The sequence below is a fragment of the Adiantum capillus-veneris genome, chromosome 14 (assembly GCF_014529385.1).
Source record: "Adiantum capillus-veneris isolate H3 chromosome 14, ASM1452938v2, whole genome shotgun sequence".
NCBI lineage: Eukaryota > Viridiplantae > Streptophyta > Polypodiopsida > Polypodiales > Pteridaceae > Adiantum > Adiantum capillus-veneris.
Window position 1 is genome coordinate 145492018 of NC_140944.1, and position 20073 is coordinate 145512090.

At 43.9% G+C, this 20073-nt stretch overlaps 1 protein-coding gene across 1 annotated transcript in view; it reads left to right on the forward strand.

Moving 5' to 3' along the window:
• The window catches only part of LOC147443303 (ATP-dependent zinc metalloprotease FTSH 9, chloroplastic/mitochondrial-like), a 96985-nt gene that overhangs the window by 50002 nt on the left and 26910 nt on the right, over positions 1 to 20073 (forward strand). The window contains exons 2-8 of the mRNA XM_086529198.1: positions 6264 to 6417; positions 6546 to 6635; positions 7060 to 7145; positions 7254 to 7380; positions 7667 to 7786; positions 8672 to 8722; positions 8826 to 8887. Of these exons, the coding sequence (XP_086385324.1) occupies positions 6264 to 6417; positions 6546 to 6635; positions 7060 to 7145; positions 7254 to 7380; positions 7667 to 7786; positions 8672 to 8722; positions 8826 to 8887 (690 nt within the window). The remainder of the gene's footprint in view (positions 1 to 6263; positions 6418 to 6545; positions 6636 to 7059; positions 7146 to 7253; positions 7381 to 7666; positions 7787 to 8671; positions 8723 to 8825; positions 8888 to 20073) is intronic.

Genomic DNA, 20073 nt, shown 5'->3' on the forward strand with positions numbered 1-20073 from the left:
TGAATTCTGGGTTTCATTTGGAATAGACTATGCTAAACCAAAAGCATCGAGGTAAAGTTTCACAATCTGAGGAGTATCTGCTAGGTCCTCCTCCACCACCCACTTCGCATTTAATGCAGGATAGTTCTTGAACTTAACCAAAGAACCGCCTTCAGACTTTACCTTTAGTCTTCGTATCCTTATGTGCCAAAATCTGTTCAGGAACAAGGATCTCCTCGCTTTCTTCCACTTCGGGTTGCTCATCAGGCTCCCCATCATCAGGCACATCACCCTTAACAGGTTTCAAGAGACTTACATGGAATGCATTGTGAATCCTCCAGGTATCTGGCAGTTTCAATCGGAAGGAGACATCATTTATCTTTTTAGTGATCTGGAAAGGTCCATAGTATCGCATACTAAGCTTTGGAAAAAGCCTCTCCTTTCTCTTTTTCTTTCTTAGGCGTGCCTTCTCAAAACGTAAGAGCACCCAATCATCCTCCTTCAATTTCAAGTCGTGACGATGGTGATCCGCTGCCTTTTTTCTGCTGTTCTTGAGACTTCTGCAAAGTCTCGCGAACCTTGGCAAAAGTCGTATCCAAGTCTTGCGTATATTCATCCGCTTCAAAAAATCTTATCTTTCGTGCTCAGGAAGGATGGAACCTTCGCAGCACTTTCAACAATCTCAAATGGCGTCTTCCCCGTCGAAGAGTGTATCGTGTTATTGTAGGCAAATTCCATCAAAGGTAAGTAATTTTCTCATTGAGTCTTCTGATCCGAGATACAAGACTTAAATAAATCTAAAACCACTGAATTGGCAATCTCAAATTGCTCGTCAGTCTGCAAGTGGAACGATGACGAGACTGCAACTGCGTGCCAATGTTCTGTCAAATTGCCTTCCAAAACAAACTCATAAATCTGGGGTCTCTGTCGGAGACAATCGTCTCAGACATGCCATGTTATCGAAAAATCATCGTGACCATTCTGTGTTCTCGGGAGATCAAAAATAAAATCCATTGCATTACTTTCCCAGGGGTGGGTGGGTATGGGTAAAGGCTGTAACAATCCCTGTGCCTTATGCCTGTCAAACTTGACCTTCTGGCATAGTAAGCAACTGCGCACAAACTCTTCCACATCCTTTTTGAATCTTGGCCAAAAAAAGTATCTCTCTACCCCTTTCATGGTGGTAGCAATGCCGCGGTGACCCGTAAAACTGGACAGTGGCATTCAGTTCATAACCTTTTCCCTCAACTGTTGTGTAATGCACAACATAGTTTTTCTCATCAAGTAGCCTTCCCAAATGGAGTATCCTGCTTACTGTCTCCCGGCCCCGTATCCGTGTGTAAATATCTGCAAAATCTGTATCTGTGGCATATTGGTCGACCATATCCTCAAAGCTCCTATGATGTATCGCGGAAATAGCCAGAACCAACGTCTTTCGAGATAAAGCATTTGCCACCACATTCTTCTGTCCCTGCACATGGACAATCTGGAAGTGAAACTGTGACAAGATGTTCGCCCACCGCATCTGCTTTGCCGAAAGCTGCTTCTGTGACAAGAAGTAGCGCAAACTCTGATGGTCTGTAAAGACAATAAAATCCGCTCCGAGTAGGTAATGCCGCCACTGAGTAAGAGCATGGATAACCGCCAAAAGCTCTTTCCTATAAATCTGTGCTGTCATCTCCGGCCTAGAGAACAATCGGCTCTCGTAAGCAATGACATGGCCTTTTTGCATTAAGACCGCACCCAGACTACGACCACAAGCATCACAATATACTTCAAATGACTTCTGCAAGTCCGGCAAAGTCAAAACTAGACCCGTAGTCAATTTCTCTTTCAATGTCTGAAAGGCAGTCACCTCTGCTGATCCCCACGAGAAAGGGACTCCTTTCTGTGTCAAGATATGCAAAGGGGAAGCAACCTCTGCAAACTTTCGTATGAACCGCCTGCAGTACGAACAATACTAACTTCATTGACATTCTTCAAATCGGGCCAATCATGTATAGTCTGTAGCTTGGCGGGATCCATTTGCACTCCTGCTGCTGAGACAAAGTGTCCCAAAAATTATATCTCTGAAGCAGATGATCTCTGTGTTCTGCCTCATTGTTGGAGAAAACAATGATATCATCACAGAAAGTGCCAACAAATAGCCTATATTCTCGAAAAATCCTGTCCATCATCCGGTTAAATGTTGCGGGAGCATTGGTTAAGCCAACATGCATCACCAAAAACTCAAATAACCCAAAAAATAGTCCGAAAGGCTGTCTTGTAGACGTCTCCCTGCGCGATTGGGATCTGATGATATCCACTCTTTAGATCAATCCTGCTAAAGCACGAGGATCCCTGTAACCTGGGAATCGAAAATCTGTTCTTGATGGTGATTTTGTTGAGAGCTCTATAATCGATGCACATTCTCCAAGATCCCTCTTTCTTCAAATCCAACAACAGTGGAGAGCAATTCGGTGAAGTACTAGTCTGGACAAGACCCTTTTTCAAGAGGTCTTTCACTTCGTTCATAATTTTTTCATTTTGTACTCGGCTCACACGGTAAGGTGGCCGGTTCGGTGGCGGGCTTCCAGGTATCAGATCAATGGTCCGATCTTCAGGCCCTCTTAAAAGCAATCGGCATGAGTTTGAAGAAAAAAATCTAGGCATTATTTTGTTCCGGTCAACACATATTCAACCTTTATCCATCGTTCAGTTCTCTCCCAAAAGAATGAGTAAAGAAACTGAAGTTTATCAAGTACAATCTGTGAGCCCTTCATTTATGAAAGTCGCTTTCTCGGCCCGGTAGTCAACCACGGCGTAGTTCTTGTGGTACCAAGGGATTCTAAGTAGAATGTCACTCGCGTGCCCTGAACACCCCTGTCATTGCAAACGAAGTTTGCCAATGCTCGGTGTAATGGCAACATCCTGTCCGGGTGCCAGTCGAACTACCTCCGCCTGTGGCGTCAGTCTGTCGGGTGTAATTCCAAATCGAGCCGCCAATTCCAAGTGAAAAGAAGCTGGCCTTGACTCCTTCAAAAGAGCTTCCCGATCCTTCACTTTGCCTCAAAAGTGGCAAAGTTTGTACTTTCATTCATTTGATTCGGTGCAGGTCCCACACCATGTGGTACCAGTTCTGCTTTTCTACCTGCCTTTTCTGCCACGTTCCTCAGCTGCTCTCGAACTCTCAAGCCTGTCGTCATCTTTATCATTCTGTTCTTTCTGTGCTTTTTTATGGCACTTCGCGGAGATAGATCCATGTTCCCCGCATCCAAAGCACTTCCCCTCTCTAATGAAGCGAGCTCTCTCCTAAGGAGTAAGCTTGGGTCGTGCATCCTTTTTCTCTGGGTTGTCTTTTTCTTTCTACTTTCATTCCTAGAAGTCTGTTCGGCTTGTTGTGTCATGGCCTCATCTATGGGGTAGGTCACACTGCCAGAGTGAATGGCAAAGCCCCGCTTCGCATGACTCATCAACTACTGAATAGAAGCTGACTTCTGTTCCAAGCAGTGACCTCGGATCTCTGTAGGTAGACCCAAGGTAAACCGCTCAATCTGTTCTCTGAACGAGACCTTCTTGAATGAAGAGGCGGGTAGAAAAGAGCTCCAGAATCTCTCACAATAAGCATTTATTGTATCTTTCTTGGATCCGAAGATGGTTCCAAGCAGCTCGTATATCTCGTTGATACTCTTGCGTCAACCAAGAAGAAATAAAAAGCTTCTTAAATTTCAGCCATTTAACTGGCGCAGTTTTGTTTAAAAGAAGCGTGGATCACCAAGTGCGAGCATTCCCCTTAAAGTAAGAGGCAGCTCTCCGAATCTTGGAGTGCTATGAGTAGCGTCCTCCCGCGAAAGCGATGTCAAACTGCTGTTTAAAAGACAAAGCCTTCGAAGCATTTGAGTATCTTGAAAAAGTATCAAATTTGATTGAGTGTCCACCTTCCTTAAACTCTCGGACTTTCTTGCTTTTATCTTCTAGAAAGTCATACTGGTTGGCTTTATAAAAATTCTTCTTGTTCGCATAAAAGTTACCGTAATCGGAATCTGAGCTGTCTGTAGACAAGTCCTCAGTAGAACTGTGAGTCTCTGGGCGAGATTTAGCCTTCTTTGCCTTTTTCTTGCCCTTTCCGAAGCGTTGTTTCTTGCTTCGCTTTTTATCTTTTCCGTCTTCTTCGCTCGAATCTGAAGAGCTAGAAGAACTGTCAGAAGAAGAAGAAGAAGAACTGGGTACTCCTTCACGCTTCTTCTGTTTCTTTGCTTTGTCAAATGTTGACTGACGACCCAAATAACCCGGGAAGTCAGTGCCTTTCTTGTGCTTTTTACCGTGCTTTTTGGCTTTCCTTTGCACGTCAAAAAGCTGAGCAATCCATGCATCAACCACCTCTTCTAGTTCCTTCTCTGAATATTTCTTGTGAGCAGAAGGTTTCTTGAGAGCGGGTTTCCGGGGTGGTGTAGTGGTTTTCTGCCACTGCTCGTGCACTTTCTGAAAAGAAGTCTCGCTCATATATTTTGCAAATTTTGGGTCCTTCGCAAAATTGAGCATCATCTTTGTTGCATCATCGATCATTTGACAACGCTCCATCTCTCGTCGCTCCGCCTGAGTAGGCCGAGGCGGGCCATACTCTCTATCGAAATCTTCGTTGTGATCCCTGTGCGCATCTCCAGATGCAGAGGGAGTGACTGATCCTTGCGTGAAGCCATAGGTGCCGCGGAAAAAAATTGGGGATCCGATTTCCCTTAGAAAAGAAATTGGCTGTGCTCTGATACCACTGTAATAGACTTGGACACTCCAAATCAAGAATCAATGGTGACAGCACCAAATAACCACTTCAAAACAATTCACAGATCACATTAGATTTGCACTGGCCCGGCGGAGTTCTATGCCTAGAGATATTGGCCCCAAAGATTGGCGCCCCTTTCGGTATTTCTTTATTTATTAAACCAATGTCAATGTACAAAGAGCGGTTAGGGTTTCACTTTCAGACTCTGCGTCCAGATGCTCTGCAGAGTGAGCCCTAAACCGTTTATTTATTTTTTTACAAGGGATGCCCAAAAGCAGAGCCCCAAAAGCTCTTAAAAATAAAAGCAAAATTCTCTCTCTCTCTCTCTCTCTCTCTCTCTCTCTCTCTCTCTCAAGAGAGTAAAAATTAAAGCAATCAATCTCTCTCTCTCTCTCTCTCTCTCTCTCTCTCTCTCTCTCTCTCTCGGCCCAGCGTAGAGAAAAGCAGCATGATTGTGTCGCTAGCTGGCTGTTTTTTTAATCTCCGCAAAATCCGGAGATCCGTACACTGCTGCCATGTGGCATTTGCTGCTTGCTTTTAGGGTTTCAGCCAGCAGTTAGGGTTAGGGTTCCAGAAATTAGGGTTTCTGCAAATTAGGGTTTTTGGCAGAAATTAGGGTTTGCAGGAATTTTAGGGTTTCTGGCAGAAATTAGAGTCTCTGTTGTCGGTAGCCACGTCAACACTTTGTGACAATGAGTTTGTCACATGTGCTCTTTCATGTGTGTATCCTTTGAGTATGTGTCAAAAAGATGAATTGTAGCATTTTATCATAGTCACCTTGGGGGTGATGTGAATGTGATAGTAACGAGATTTTGTAGATCGACATGGGTGAATAGATCAACGCTGTCTGGATGTGATTGCTAAATAAGTTACAATGATTATGATTCTCCTCTAAGATCTCGACGGGGATAGTGATGTGAATAAAGCAATACCCCCCCACTTGCACAAGAAGTGCTGACGTGGCATGCTGTACAAATTTTCGCTAATGACATGGCAGACTGTATTGCTTTCTGCAGATTACGCTGGGCTTGTTGGGCGCTGGGCTTTTGGGATAGGCCAGGGCCTTTACAAGTGTGCCCAAGGCCTCACCTCTGCTCAGATTTGACTTGGGAGTACTGGGAGAGAGAGGACAACCCTCCCTTGGACATTGTACTTTGCAAAGCATATTAATAAAGAAATACCGAGAAGGGGCGCCAATCTTTGGGGCCAGTGCATCTAGGCACGGAACTCCGCCGTGCCGTGTCGACTCTCTCTCTCTCTCTCTCTCTCTCTCTCTCTCTCTCTCTTCTCGAGTTTGGCAGTTTCTCACGTGTGTTGTAATATATGTTTGGCTTGGAGTGTCCAAGTCTATTACACGTGCCCACACACAGGTGAATGTTCCCACAATTTGGCCTACAAGTCTGCCTCTGTTTGCCTTTGTTTCTTAGTGCACATGGTCAACCTTATGCTCAGCACAATGCACACATTTTTCTACTTTTTGTGATTGGATATTTTCTTGAGGTTTGTCTTTGTGTCTTCCTTACAGTCCTGAGGCAGTCATTAAAAGGTTTGAGGGAAGATATCATTCAACGGATGCACAGTGTGTGGCAGAGTATCTTCGAGCGCTTGTTTTGACCAATGCCATATCTGATTATCTTCCTGACGAGCGATATGGAAGAAGTTCAACCCTTCCTGCCCTGGTATCATATTTGCTTACTTCATCTTGATAACAGCATTCTCACACTGTGTAGTAGCATACAAAGATTGCTTTGCTGGTATTGAGGATTGTTTGTTTTTTTCTGATAGTGTTTGTCATGGTTTTGGACAGTTACAAGAATTGACGAAGCGTGCAGGGGGCCTGGATGAACCTTTTGCAACTCCAGGCATGACAGACAAGCGTCCACTGCATGTCGTGATGGTTAGTCAATGTGAAAAATATCTAGGATAAGGGTCCTATTGCAAGGATTCAAAGATCAGCATATTGCAGTTAGCGGACACGTCCAAATGAGAAAGCCTGTCATTTGTGTACTAATCTGTTTTGTGTATAATCAGAGTTTTCTTTTTTTCTTGCTTCTTTCTTTGGTCTTAGTATCTGCATTTGGCTCATCTCATCATTTGTGTGATGTTATGTATCAAAAGGCCCAAAAATATATATCATAGGCTGAGTGGAACAGCATGTTCTGAGTGCTTGATGTGATTTGAAGTTTATTGGGAGTTTGTACATCTAGCCAGAAATTTGCTTATGCCCTTGTTTAAAGATATCAGCAACGTGATCTTTAAAAGAGTTTCTGAGCATGCTAAATTGATGTCTCACTCACTCGGATTTGATTTTTTGGTTTAAGGTTGATGCAAAAGGAAGCAAGTCCATGCGATTTATCCAGGAACTCATTTCCACATGCTTATTCATGATATTTTTTAGTGTGATGTGGTATGGCTCTACTTTGATTTTTTTGCTTTGTGTGTGCTCTGTGTGCAGTCTTTTACAATTCCCCCTTCTATTCGTTGGTTTTTGAGGTCTAATTCTGTTGTGTGTTAGGGTGATGTTTGCAGCTTTTTTAAGAAAATATGTCAGTAGCATGGGTGGTATGGGTCCATCAACCGGGATCAGCACCAGCACTGCTTATGCTCCTAAAGAATATAGCAAGGAGACTCTTCCAGAGAAGGTGCACATCTTGTTTAGCTGAATGACTTGTGTAAGCCTTTAGAATACTTGAACGATTGATAGGCGAGGCTGCATAAAATTTTGAGTCTTTGATTCCTTTTCTTACATGCAATTCCGTCAGATTGTTGCTTTTCTTCATTGAGAGGAGTGTAGCTTGTCAGATCTACTGTAACTGTCAACAAAAGGAGCATGTGCACTTAGTGATATTTTTTCTGAGTTTTAGGTAACCTTTTAGTGCGAAGGTTTTCACTAGTAATAAACAAGAGGTTTTTTTTTTGTTTCAATAGAATACAAAAACTTTCAAAGATGTGAAGGGTTGTGATGAGGCTAAAGAAGAGCTAGAAGAGATTGTGGAGTATCTCAAAGATCCTGCCAAGTTCACACGCCTTGGTGGCAAGTTACCAAAGGTATGTGGACCAAATGTCTTGTTTCTTAATGTGCTGACATGCGCATTAGTTTCAACATGATCTAGGATTGGTATTGTGTTTTTTTTTGCTAAAGCATATTGTTGTACTAACCTGAGGAAAATGCCTTTTATGATGTTGATGTGAGCCCTGATTAAGTATGATTTGGCTGAGTATGGTTTTGCTACTCATGGTACTTGTATGTTACCTCTTTGTGTGTGAAAAAGAGTGAACATTATAAGACATTTTTTTCAACCGTGAAAACAAGATTGTAAACAAAAATAAGCTCCAGAAGATTTGTTTATCTGATCAGTGATTTGGCTTGGATGTATTGATCAAAGGATTGAAAACCATATTACGAGATGTATTTAATAATTAGTTAGACAATACTCTTATTTTTGGTTCAATACAAGTCATATTGTAAGGGGTTCAGCTGATTGATTTCATATTAGCAGCCATGTGGAGTAGGTAATCAGAAACTTTTAAATGCAAATATATTTATTTAGCAGGAAATGTGATTGCAACTGTGAAGGAGATTAGCCTTAAGCCACCCTGCTTCATGATACCAGTCAAGGCTCCTGAGTAGCCTCTTTTTCTATGTGTGAGGCATCATTTTGTGTCATGTAGCAATGAGCATGGGAGACATAGCATTGAACATTATAGTGGCTTGTGTAGCCCTCATATGCACCATCACAACCATTTTGTCAGTTCCCGCTTCGTAATGTCACTTGACTTTATGAAGGGTTTTTAGATTGGCAAAAGTCATTGTCTTTGTGTGACTGTGTCATGATAGAGGGGGTCTTTTACAAATCTGATTCTTTCCAGAAGTAAAACGATATTCTAACCCTGAATTTTAAATATTTAAGGCCCCTTTTTTGGTTGTATCAGGGTGTTTTGCTGACCGGCCCACCTGGAACAGGAAAGACGCTATTAGCAAAGGTGTCCTTGATGTTTCGATTTAATGAGTGGCTGTTTTCCATCTTTCTTGTCCTATATTATTTTGTTCAACTCTACATTATGCTTAATTGTTGTCATGTGTCAGGCAATAGCTGGTGAAGCTGGGGTTCCATTCTTCTACCGGGCAGGTTCTGAGTTTGAAGAAATGTAAGAATTTCCGATCTTGCACTGCTAATATTTATTTTGAAACTATTGTTTTTGCGGTCCAATTGTGATCTGGCAAGGATTTTCCTGAATCTGAGCTGCTTATCAGGGTGGAGTGTAGTCTAGTTTGAACAGTTGGTAAATTGAATAGTTGAAAAAGGTTCTGTATAATGAGGATAAGACGGGCCTGCAGCCTTAGTCATAATATGATTAGGGTACTTTACTGGGCTTTCAAGTCCTTCAGAAATAGTGTGCTCGAAACAAATAATTGAATACGTAAGCAGCTGCTGAAGTCTCTAGAAGAGTTTCAGTTGCTGGAATTTTGCAGTTGTAGCCTGTGCTGGATTAATGTTTCAGCTGGACACTTTTAGAAAGGGATTCTTGTTCGTTGTCTGCCTTATTTGCTGACATGCGGTAAGCAGACACTATGTTTATCTTCCTCAGTAGATAAAGGAACAAGGTATTCCATGATTTTAATGATAAACATTGTGTCAATGCAAATAGATTAGGCCATTGTGGTGACAAATGTGAAGTTTCTGGCCTAGAGGAGTGATTGCCAAGCATGATGGAGCCAGACTTCTAATGGTTTGGTGGTAGATGTTTTTAGGGACGTTCCAATGCTCTAGCTTGTTACCAGTCAACAGTAATGCATTGGGTGTTACATATAGAGGAGCATCTTGACTTTTGGAGTTTAGCAATAGACGGCTTCGGTAGGTTAGCGTGGTCATTTTGCTTTACAGGATGTTAGGCTTTTGAGCAGTTTTTCTTCATATCGCACATGACTTCTCGTTGTAAAGAGTCCACGGGACGATTCAATATCCAAGTTGACAGTGGCTGTTAGACACAAAAAGGACACTTCTTGGAGAAGCTCAAACCGCTCAAGTATCCTTGAGTAATCTTGTGTGTACCAAGACTTTTCTCTTACTCTCAATCAGAATCACACCCACACTCACTCGCAAGTGGAGCTTCAACTCCTTGGCCTAAAGAGAATGCTTGATTCAGAGCTCGTGGTAAAATTGTCTTTTGAAAGTAGCATATGTCCTCCATTTGCTTTGGTTTGAAATGGCTCAAATAGCGAGTTTGTACAAAAACATTCAAAAATAGCGATAGGCAAATGCAACCCATGAAAAATACAAGTTGAAAAGGACACGACTCGCTCTATCCTTGTTTACTCCCTCACAAGGGTACCTACTCATCTAGTAGAAACACAAATTTCGATAAATGGTTCTTGCTTGTTTGGACATGGTTTGTTGTTGTTTTCCCATGGAACGATCCTCTTAGACGTTTCATACATTAAGATGCCACTCAAAGAAATGTTTGCTATTACTTAGGAAGCTTATATCCATCAGACCGTTAAGTTTTGCAAGAGGGCAGTATGCTAAAAATGAAGGTGGTTGAGTTTGTTTTTGAATCATGAAGTACGTTGGCAAAAGATTTACAAAATCTTTTAAACCAAGTAATCATTAAGTGAATTAAAAAAGTTTCATGCGTTATACATAATTTTTGTGTGTTGTAAATAAAGCCATATGTTGGGACCCCTTTGGAGGAATTACTCATGGAGCATTGTTTTGAGAGTTTTGAGGAAGCAAAAGTCATGTAGCTGGAGAGACTTCAATGAATTGCTCCTCAGAGGAATTGTGGTAGACTGAGAGTTCTTGTAGGAACACCCATGGCAATTGGGGAAATGCTGGGATACCATGTACATAGCTACTATTTAAGGAGGAAAAAATGTCAAAGGCACTAGATGAATTTGACGAAGAGGATGTACTTCGGTTTCGACGGCTTCACTTCTTTGAGATAGAGCGTCCTCTTTTCCTTTCTCCATTCTCCTTCTTCATGGCTGGCAGACTTCGTGATTGACTCCTTCCCTTAGGATTGCATTGCTCTGCTGGATGATCTTCCTTGGTTTCTTTGGGCTTCTCACCTTCTCGAGTTTGAGAAGTTCTCGGATGGAGCGGTTCTTCTCTTGCAAACTTTGAAGAGCTTGTAAGATAGCAGTGTTTGTTTCTTCCATTAGTGAAGTTTGAGAAGTTCTCAGATGGAGCGGTTCTCCTCTTGCAAACTTTGAAGAGCTTGTAAGATAGCAGTGTTTGTTTCTTCCATTAGTGAACAAAGAGATGCTGAAGCAAACGTGCACACAAGCAACTATAAGCACTAGTAGCGTAGGGGTGAGGATGAAGCCAAAGCTCTGATACCACTATAAGCGCCCCATGCATCTAAGAGTGCTTATTCGTGGTTCAATACTTAAAGAACTTAACAAGAATACGAATCACAACTCAAGAAAGAGAGAAGAGATAGAATGAGGGTTGAAGATGGGTACCCCCTCGATGGAAATATATTTTTTGCTCAATGCAAGTACCTTAGGATTGAGCTCACTTACAATCAAGCCGCGAGTGAGTTTTAAGTACACTCACACTCGTAGATCATGTAAGATGTATATGTGCTCATGAATAAAACCAAACCACACAAAAGATGATTCTAACATATTTACAAGGAGGAAATTCAGTTGCTTCCTGGGATAGAATAGTAGTCCATCTTCATTCATGGTGGGAGAAAGAGCTCAAAGCTTCAAGAGTAGAGCTGAATGTTCTGATTTGCAGGTTTGCTGCCCTGAAAATGAATGAGAGAGAGAGAGAGAGAGAGAGAGAGAGAGAGAGAGAGAGAGAGAGAGAGAGAGAGAGAGAGAGAGAGAGAGAGAGGAGGAAAAGGGAGAGGTAATAGCGGTGAATGATCCATCTGCATGGGAATAGGGACCTCGAGAAGAGGGGAAGGAGCGGGTGAGGGAACATCAAGTGAAGGAGGAGCTGGTGGCAGAGGTAAGTGATCCTGTGCTGAAGAAGAAGAATGTCGAGGAGAAGCAGGGGGTAAGGGGGTGGTGGAAACTTGAGAGGGAGCAGGAGAGGTAACACTGGGGGCTGCATGCGTTGTAGGTTGCTGACGAGGACGGAAGGAATGGTTACGACCCACTGTCTGCCATGCAGCCTCAGTAGGAGCTAAAGCGGAGGGAGGAACATGGAGGGTCGAAGCTCGAGGAGCACCTGTAGGCTGCTGAGGTGCTCGAGTAGTAGTAGGAGGAACCGGTTGTTGACGCTGACCACGTGGCTGAGCATGAGTGCCACGAGCCGGCTGTTGTTGCCGCCGATGGCGTGGCAGTGTGGGGCAATCTCGTGCCAAGTGTCCCATCTCGTGACAGCGTAAGCACTGTCCTGGGCGGCCAGTGACTACCATTCGGCAAGAGTAGTCTCGATCGCGCACAGCCACAGTAACTGTATCTGGTAATGAAGTATCCCCAAACACCAGGACCTGAATGCGAGGTGGACCAGATGAGAAGATGCAGGATCCTGGAACTACTGTGCCAAAATGAGCAGCAATCATCTGAAGGAGATGCTCATCAATAAAATGGAGAGGCATATCCAGGAAGGAGAGCGTCAGAGGGAATCTGGGAATAAGGTTTCGATTGTCAAACTCCTCAGTAGTAAACTCGGGATATTACCTCGTCAAGTATATCATCCTGCGATCAGAGAGTATCGGAGAGCGAGCTAGGAGAGTTGAGGCAGTGGCGGGATCTGAAAGACGTACCATGAATATGCCCCTGCCAAGGAATGTAAGCTCCGAGACACGTCCCTGAGTAGTGCCCAATGCAGTTTGACACCAATCACGTATAGAAGAGCGAGGTGGAGACTGTCCAATCATCTGGCCAACCAAGGCATGCTGTGCCAAGTGTTGTATTTTGGAATCAATGCGTGTCAACAGGTCGCCAGTACAGTCCACGCGATAGGCAAGTGGTGATGGAGCGCCGTGTGTAGCACTCGAGAGCGGCAAAGCCGCCATGAAGAATGGGCGAGACTAGCAAACGGGAAAAGCAAGACCCGAAATGAAGCTTGGACTCTTTCTCCCTCCCTCAGCCGCTCATACTTACGTCCCACGCAGTTTTCTCAGCTCTTGCCCTCTTTCGTGGGGCACTCATCGGGCTGAAATGTGCGGTGACTCAGAAGGGCCATTGCGGGTGCAGCTCTACCTTATGCATCACAAGCCAGGTTGTGTCCCTCTTTAATAGGCAGCCGCTCTCAGCCTACCCATTCTTTTTTCCTTCCATTCCACGCAGCTCAGGAATGGTCTGAGGATCAGGTTCTACATTTTGTGCATGCACAAACTATGGCTCAGCTTCATTTATGATTGTCTACTTCCGCTCCGGATATATTGTCTCCACACTTCCCTTCATGTATTGGTGCTATGGAATGGAGTGATGTTTATGCTTGCTATTCATTGCCTATGGTCATTCATGTATCCTCAGATGTGGTGCTTCCTATGTCTATGCGCATTTGGGGTGTCAAAGCTGCAACATCGGTAATGCAATGAGACACCATATTTTAGAGAGGGATTGCGGGTTGCTTTCCTACCGCCCGAAGCTCACCCTTGGATGGCCCAGCTGCCTCCAAGAAGATGTGCAGTTAGTCAGATGCTCTACCAATTCTTTCATGCAGACTATGGATTTACATGTAGTTTCTTGGAATGCTAATGGTTTACAGACTTCTTGGGTAAGAGGTTCCCGTAAGCTTTTACTTCGCAGAGATTTACACGCTCATGTAGTAGGCACTGTGGATATATTACTAGTACAGGAGCATAAGATTGCCATTCCCTTTGGTAATCTCATGCCCTCGGGCGCTCACTCTTTTTGGGAGCCTGCTCTGGGCGTTCATGGACAGAGTTGCGGTGTATGCATCTCAGTGGGGCCACGTTACTTGGCCTCAGTTCAGCAGCATGGCACCCTTGTCGCTGGCAGAGCAGTCTATGTTTCTATTCGGATTCGAGACTCTATCATTGGTTTTATGTCAGTCTATGCACCCACTACTCCTCGGGAGAGGGCTACTTTTTGGTCCTCCTTGGCTGCTGTTCTACCTGCTGTAGACTCTTGGGTTGTTGGAGGTGACTTCAACAACGTCGAGAGCGACTCTGATTGGCGATCCATCACACCTCCAGTTCTATCATCCATTTCTCCCGATGAGCAGCCAGCTTGGGATCGATTTCTTCTAGCTATTCAAGGTGTTGACGCCTGGCACATACCCTCTTTTGGTCACCACCTTGCTACACTTCATTACTCGTGGGGGTTTCAGAGGCAGTAGGGGAGATTATTAGAGCGACTTGATTGTTTTTACATTGGCCCTTGGGCAGCAGCTCTAGGTGGATTTACTACTATTTGGAGAGGGACCAGCCTCTCAGATCATTTACCCATCTCATTGTTTATCTCCTTCACTAGATCCTCTGCACAGAGACGAGGCTGCCGCATCCCTGACAGTGTTCTCACCACTGAAGTTTTGCAGCAGCAGATTCGTGACTTATGGTCCACGGATGCTTCTTATTGTGGTCCCCCTGGAGAGTTCCTTGCTCATTGCATTACTCAGTCTAGTAATTACTGCCGTGATTAGACTGCTATTATTCATCGTCAGTTGAGAGTACGCGAGTCTGATCTTCACATTCCTCTTGGTTCCACACAACGCTTGCTTGAGGAGTGGCCTCAGGATGCTTATCTCGCTGCTAGACAAACAGAGCTCACAGAGGAGATACGTCGCGTACAGGAGGCTAGGTCTGAGTTCACTCATCATGCTTCAGTATCTCATTGGATAGCTTAAGCTGATCGAATGAATAAAGCCTTCTTCGCTGCGCATAAAGAGCGCCCACCTGGCACCACCCTTCGGACTTTGTGCGATGCTCAAGGGACACTACATATGCATCCTGATGTTATTCTTGATATGTCTGTAGATTATTTTGAGGCATTGTTCACTGCTGATGTATGCACTACTGAGGTTTTACTTGCTTGTGAGCAGATCTGGCATCACACCCGACACCGTTGTACAGACACTATGGCAGAGATCTTGTTGGCACCCTTCACACTTGCAGAGCTTCATGCTGCTATCGAGAGTCTAGATCCATCCTCCTGTCCAGGAGAGGATGGCCTCACTAGAGCTTTCTTTTTGACTTATTGGGATGTATTGCATATACCACTGCTTCGCGGTTGTCAGGACATCTTTGCATCAGGATATATGCATCCGGATCTTTGTATAATTCTCATATCTCTTATTCCGAAAGGGGGTGACACCACACGATTGATATGCAAGAGTTACAAGCCACAGACGCCCCGCTTCAGCTGGCTAGATGGGAGTGTGCATTATCTATGTTACAACCCATTACGTGGGTCCACCATAACCTGTGACCACTCATCAGTAACCTACTCAAATGCACTATTCAGGCTTTCTTCAAAGAGGAAAATAATATTCAAATGCAAAAATAAGCATTATTGCGAAAAGGATACAAGATCTTTTTCTACTGAGTTGTGATAGCCCAGCGGCTCTTGATCAACTGTCCTCAGTTGAAAAGCTTCTTCGTATCGTTTGATTTTGTCCTTCTCTAAAGATTCAACTCCCTTCTAGATTTGCAAGCTTCGTTTTATCTTTCTCCTTGATACTTCCTTAATTTTTTGAAGTTGCCGATATTCTTGACATGTTGGACTTTCAAAAGTAGTTCCCAAAATCTCTTGATGTTGTCTTTCAAAGATTCATTCTTTCTTGGCTATAGGTGGTCCTGTAATAGACTTGGACACTCGAAGTCGGGATTCTACCGCGACACAGCAAAAATTCACTTCAAAACAGTTCACAGTTGATGATTGATTCAACACTGGCCTGGCAGAGTTCCGTGCCTAGAGATATTGGCCCCAAAGACTGGCGCCCCTTTCGGTATTTCTTTTTATATTAATCTGCAACTCAAAGTACAAGGGAGTGGGAGGCTCTCACTCTCAGACTCTGCGTCCAGATGCTCTTAGAAGTGGGAGGCTTGCCCACTTATTTATTCATTACAAGGGATGCCAAAAGCAGAGCCCCAAAAACTGTTTCAAAAGTCAAAGGCTTTTAAAAGCTCTCTCTCTCTCTCTCTCTCTCTCTCTCTCTCTCTCTCTCTCTCTCTCTCTTTGTCATTCTCTTCCAATTTATACAAAATAAAGCAAGTCAATTTGCGTGGAAACAGCCAGCGCTTGCGTAGCCAAAAGCTGCCCAAAAAGCTGCCGTACGTTGCTGCCACGTCATCAGGCCGTACGGTTTTCCGCAGAAGGCGCCGTGATTTCAAGGGAGGCCGTATGTTGCTGCCACGTCACCCAACCAGAGCAAGAATGTGTGTGTACAGAGTCACCACGTCACTAGTTTTTGACATACCCCCCTCTTGAAAGCATTGTAATCGCCCTCGATTATGCTTGCAAAACAAACAGAAGCCATAAACTGTCTTAGCAGACACTGACTCTTAGTACCGACACACTAGGAACACACATCTAGCACATGTGCCAATCAACAGTCACATCACACGACATCACATGACATCACTTGACATCACAGGACATTACATGACAAATCACATTCAACATTCATTCGGATCTCAGACCATGATTCATCGGCAATTCAAATAGCAATCGCAACTAGATCCACTCACGACGTCATAGATGCCCGATTGACTAATCCCTAGTGCAACCATGTCTATCGAGATCATTCAAACCAAAATGCTGCAGTCATTTCGTCTATCAGTTCCTGCACTTAAACAAGTCAAGAACAAATCAGTATCATATTATCGGGAATTCCAATTCATAAAGTCATTATAGGAGAATATTGTCAGCTCTCAGTATCCCCGAAGCTCAAAGAGCCATCAGTGACTCTAGTATCAAAAATCGAGGCATCTGTTGACAAAGGAGCGGAGTAACTCCCCTCTTGTGCATACCCGCTGCACCAGATTTCCGGCCAAGCTAAGTTCGGGGTTCCAATTGGAATACTATGCTAAACAAAAAGCTTCAAGGTAAAGATTCACAATATGAGGAGTATCTGCTAGGCCCTCCTCCTCCATCCACTTCGCATCCAATGCATGATAGTTCTTGAATTTAACCAAGAACCGCCTTATCACTTTACTCTTAATCTTTCTGTTTTTATGTGCCAATATCTGTTTGGGAACAAGAATCTCCTTGTTTTCTTTCACTTCGGGTTGCTCATCAGGCTCCCCATCTTCGGGCACATCGCCTTTAAAAAGCTTCAAGAGACTCACATGAAAAGCATTGTGAATCCTCCAAGTTTCGGGCAGCTTCAGTCGGAAGGAGACATCATTTATCTTTTCGGAGACTTGGAAAGGTCCGTAGTATTGTATACTAAGCTTTGGAAAAAGCCTCTTCTTTCCCTTTTTCTTTCTCTTCTCAAAACGTAAGAGCACCCCATCGTTCTCCTTCAATTTCAAATCGCGACGATGGCAATCTGCTGCCTTTTTCTGTCTTTCTTGAGATTTTTGCAAAGCCTTGCGGACCTTGGCAAAAGCCGTGTCGAAGTCACGCGTGTACTCATCGGCTTCAAAAATCTTATCTTTTGTGCTTATAGAAAGGTTGGAACCTTCGTAGCACCTTCAATAATCTCAAATGGCGCCTTCCCCGTCAAAGAGTGTATCGTGTTATTGTAGGCAAATTCCACCAAAGTAAATACTTTTCCCATTGAGTCTTCTGATCCGAGATGTATAACTTCAATAAATCTAGTACCACTGAATTGGCAATCTCTGATTGCCCGTCAGTTTGCGGGTGGAAAGATTACGAGAACTGCAACCGCGTGCCAATGTTCTCCCAAATAGCCTTCCAAAACAAACTTGTGAATCTGGGGTCCCTGTCGGAGACAATCGTCTCGGGCATGCTATGTAATTGAAGATCTGGGCTATAGACAGTCTCGCGAAGTGATCCGGCTTGACTGTTTTCTTCATTGGAATGAAATGAGCTTGCTTGCTAAATCTGTCAATATTAGTCTAGATACCATCGTGACCACTCTGTGTTCTCGGGAGATAAAAAATGAAATCCATTGCAATACTTTCCCAGGGGCGGGTGGGTATGGGTAAAGGCTGTAACAATCCCTGTGCTTTATGCCTGTCAAACTTGACCTTCTGGCATACCAAGCAACTGCGCACAAACTCGTTCACATGGTTCTTGAGTCTCGGCCAAAAGAAGTATCTCTCTACCCCTTTCAAGGTGGTAGCAATGCCGCGGTTCTCTATGTTCTGCCTCATCCTCGGAGAAAACAATGATGTCGTCAAAGAAAGTGCAACCAAATAGTCTGTACTCTCGAAAAATCCTTTCTATCATTCGGTTAAATGTCGCAAGAGCATTGGTTAGGCCAAAAGGCATCACCAAAAGCTCAAATAACCCAAAAGTTGTTCGAAAAGCTGTCTTGTAGACATCTCCCAGGGTGATTCGGATCTGATGATATCCGCTCTTCAAGTCGATCCTACTAAAACACGAGGATCCCTGTAGTTGGTCAAGAATATCATCTATCCTAGGAATCGGAAATTTGTTCTGGATGGTGGTTTTGTTGAGAGCTCTATAATCGATGCACATTCTCCAAGATCCGTCTTTCTTCAAAACCAAGAACATTGGAGAGTAGTTCAGTGAAGTACTAGGCTGGACAAGACCCTTTTCCAAGAGGTCTGTCACTTAGTTCATAATTTCTTTGTTCTGGGCTCGGCTCACAGGGTTCGGTGGCCGGTTCGGTGGTGTGCTTCTAGGTATCAGATCAATGGTATGATCCTCAGGACGAGCTAGTGGTAACTCGCTGGCAGGCCCTCTGAAAAGCAATCGGCATGAGTGTGGAGAAAATCTTGGCGTTCTTTATCAAGTTCAGACATATTTGTCCTATTCTCATCATTCAACTCATATTTGTCCTATTCTCATCATTCTTTATCAAGTTCAGACATATTTGTCCTATTCTCATCATTCAACTCTCTCAAGAAGATCGAGTAAACAAACAGACTGGATTTCATTAATTTTGAAACGGTCGAAGCCGATACAATAGGGATAGACTCGCCCTTAAGTTTTACATCTAGTACAATGGTTTTGCCCTTCTCTGTAGTCAAAGTCACTTTTCTTGCGCGATAGTCGACCACGGTATTGTTCTTGTGGTACCAGGGAACTTCCAAGAGGACATCACAACCTTCCAAGGGCATTATGTAGAAGTCCTCATGCCCCAAATACCCCTGACAATGCAACCGAAGTTTGCCAATGACAGGTGTAATGGCTACGTCCCTGTCGGGTGCCGCTAGAACTGCCTCTGCTAGTGGTCCGATCCGATCGGTTGTGATCTCAAGCCGCTCCGCCAATTTAGGTGAAATGAAGTTGGCCTTGGCTCCTCCATCAAAGAAGATCAGGGTTTCTTGGTCTTTCACTTTGCCCCAAGCTCGGCAAAGTTCTGTACTCTCATCAATCGTGCTTGGGTCAGTACCCATGCAATCTTGAACCATTCCTGCTTTCATCTTGCCTTTTCATCTACTTGCCTCAGCTGCTTTCGAACCCTCTGGCCTGTCTTCATCCTGCAGTGATCTCGGATCTCTGTAGGAAGTCCCAAGGTAAACCGCTCAATCTGTTCTTTGAACGAGATCTTCTTAAATGAAGAGGCTGGTAGAAAAGAGCTCCAGAATCCCTCGCAATATGCTCCAATATATCCTTCTTGGTCATCCGAAGATGGTTCCAAGCAGTTCGTATGTTGCGTTCGTACTCTCGAGTCAGCCAAGAAGAAATAAAAAGCCTTTTAAATTTCAGCCATTTAACTGGCGCTGTCTTGATTAATAGAAGCGTGGACCACCAAGTTCGAGCATTTCCCTTGAAGTAAGAGGTAGCCCTCCGAATCTTGAAATGCTCTGAGTAACGCCCTCCAGGGAAAGCTACGACAAACTGTTGTATGAAGGCCAAAGCCTTCGAAGCATCTCTATATTAATTGACTGTCCACCTTCCTTAAACTCTCGGACTTTCTTGCTTTTATCTTCTAGAAAGTCATACTGGTTGGCTTTATAGAAATTTTTCTTCTCTGCGTAAAAGCTACTGTCATCAGAGTCCGAACTATTCGAAGATGAGTCCTCTGTACAACTGTCAACAATTGGGCGAGATTTAGACTTATTTGCCTTTTTCTTGCCCTTTCCGAATCTTTGCTTTTTGCTTCGATTTTTCCCTTTTCTGTCTTCTTCGCTCGAGTCAGAGGAGCTAGAAGAACTCTCAGAAGAAGAAGAAGGAGAAGAACTGGGTACTCCTTCAAATTGAACACGCTTCTTCTGCTTTCTTGCCGATGCAAATGTAGACCGACGACCCAAAGAACCCGGGAAGTCAGTTCCTTTCTTCTGCTTTTTGTCGTGCTTTTTTGCTT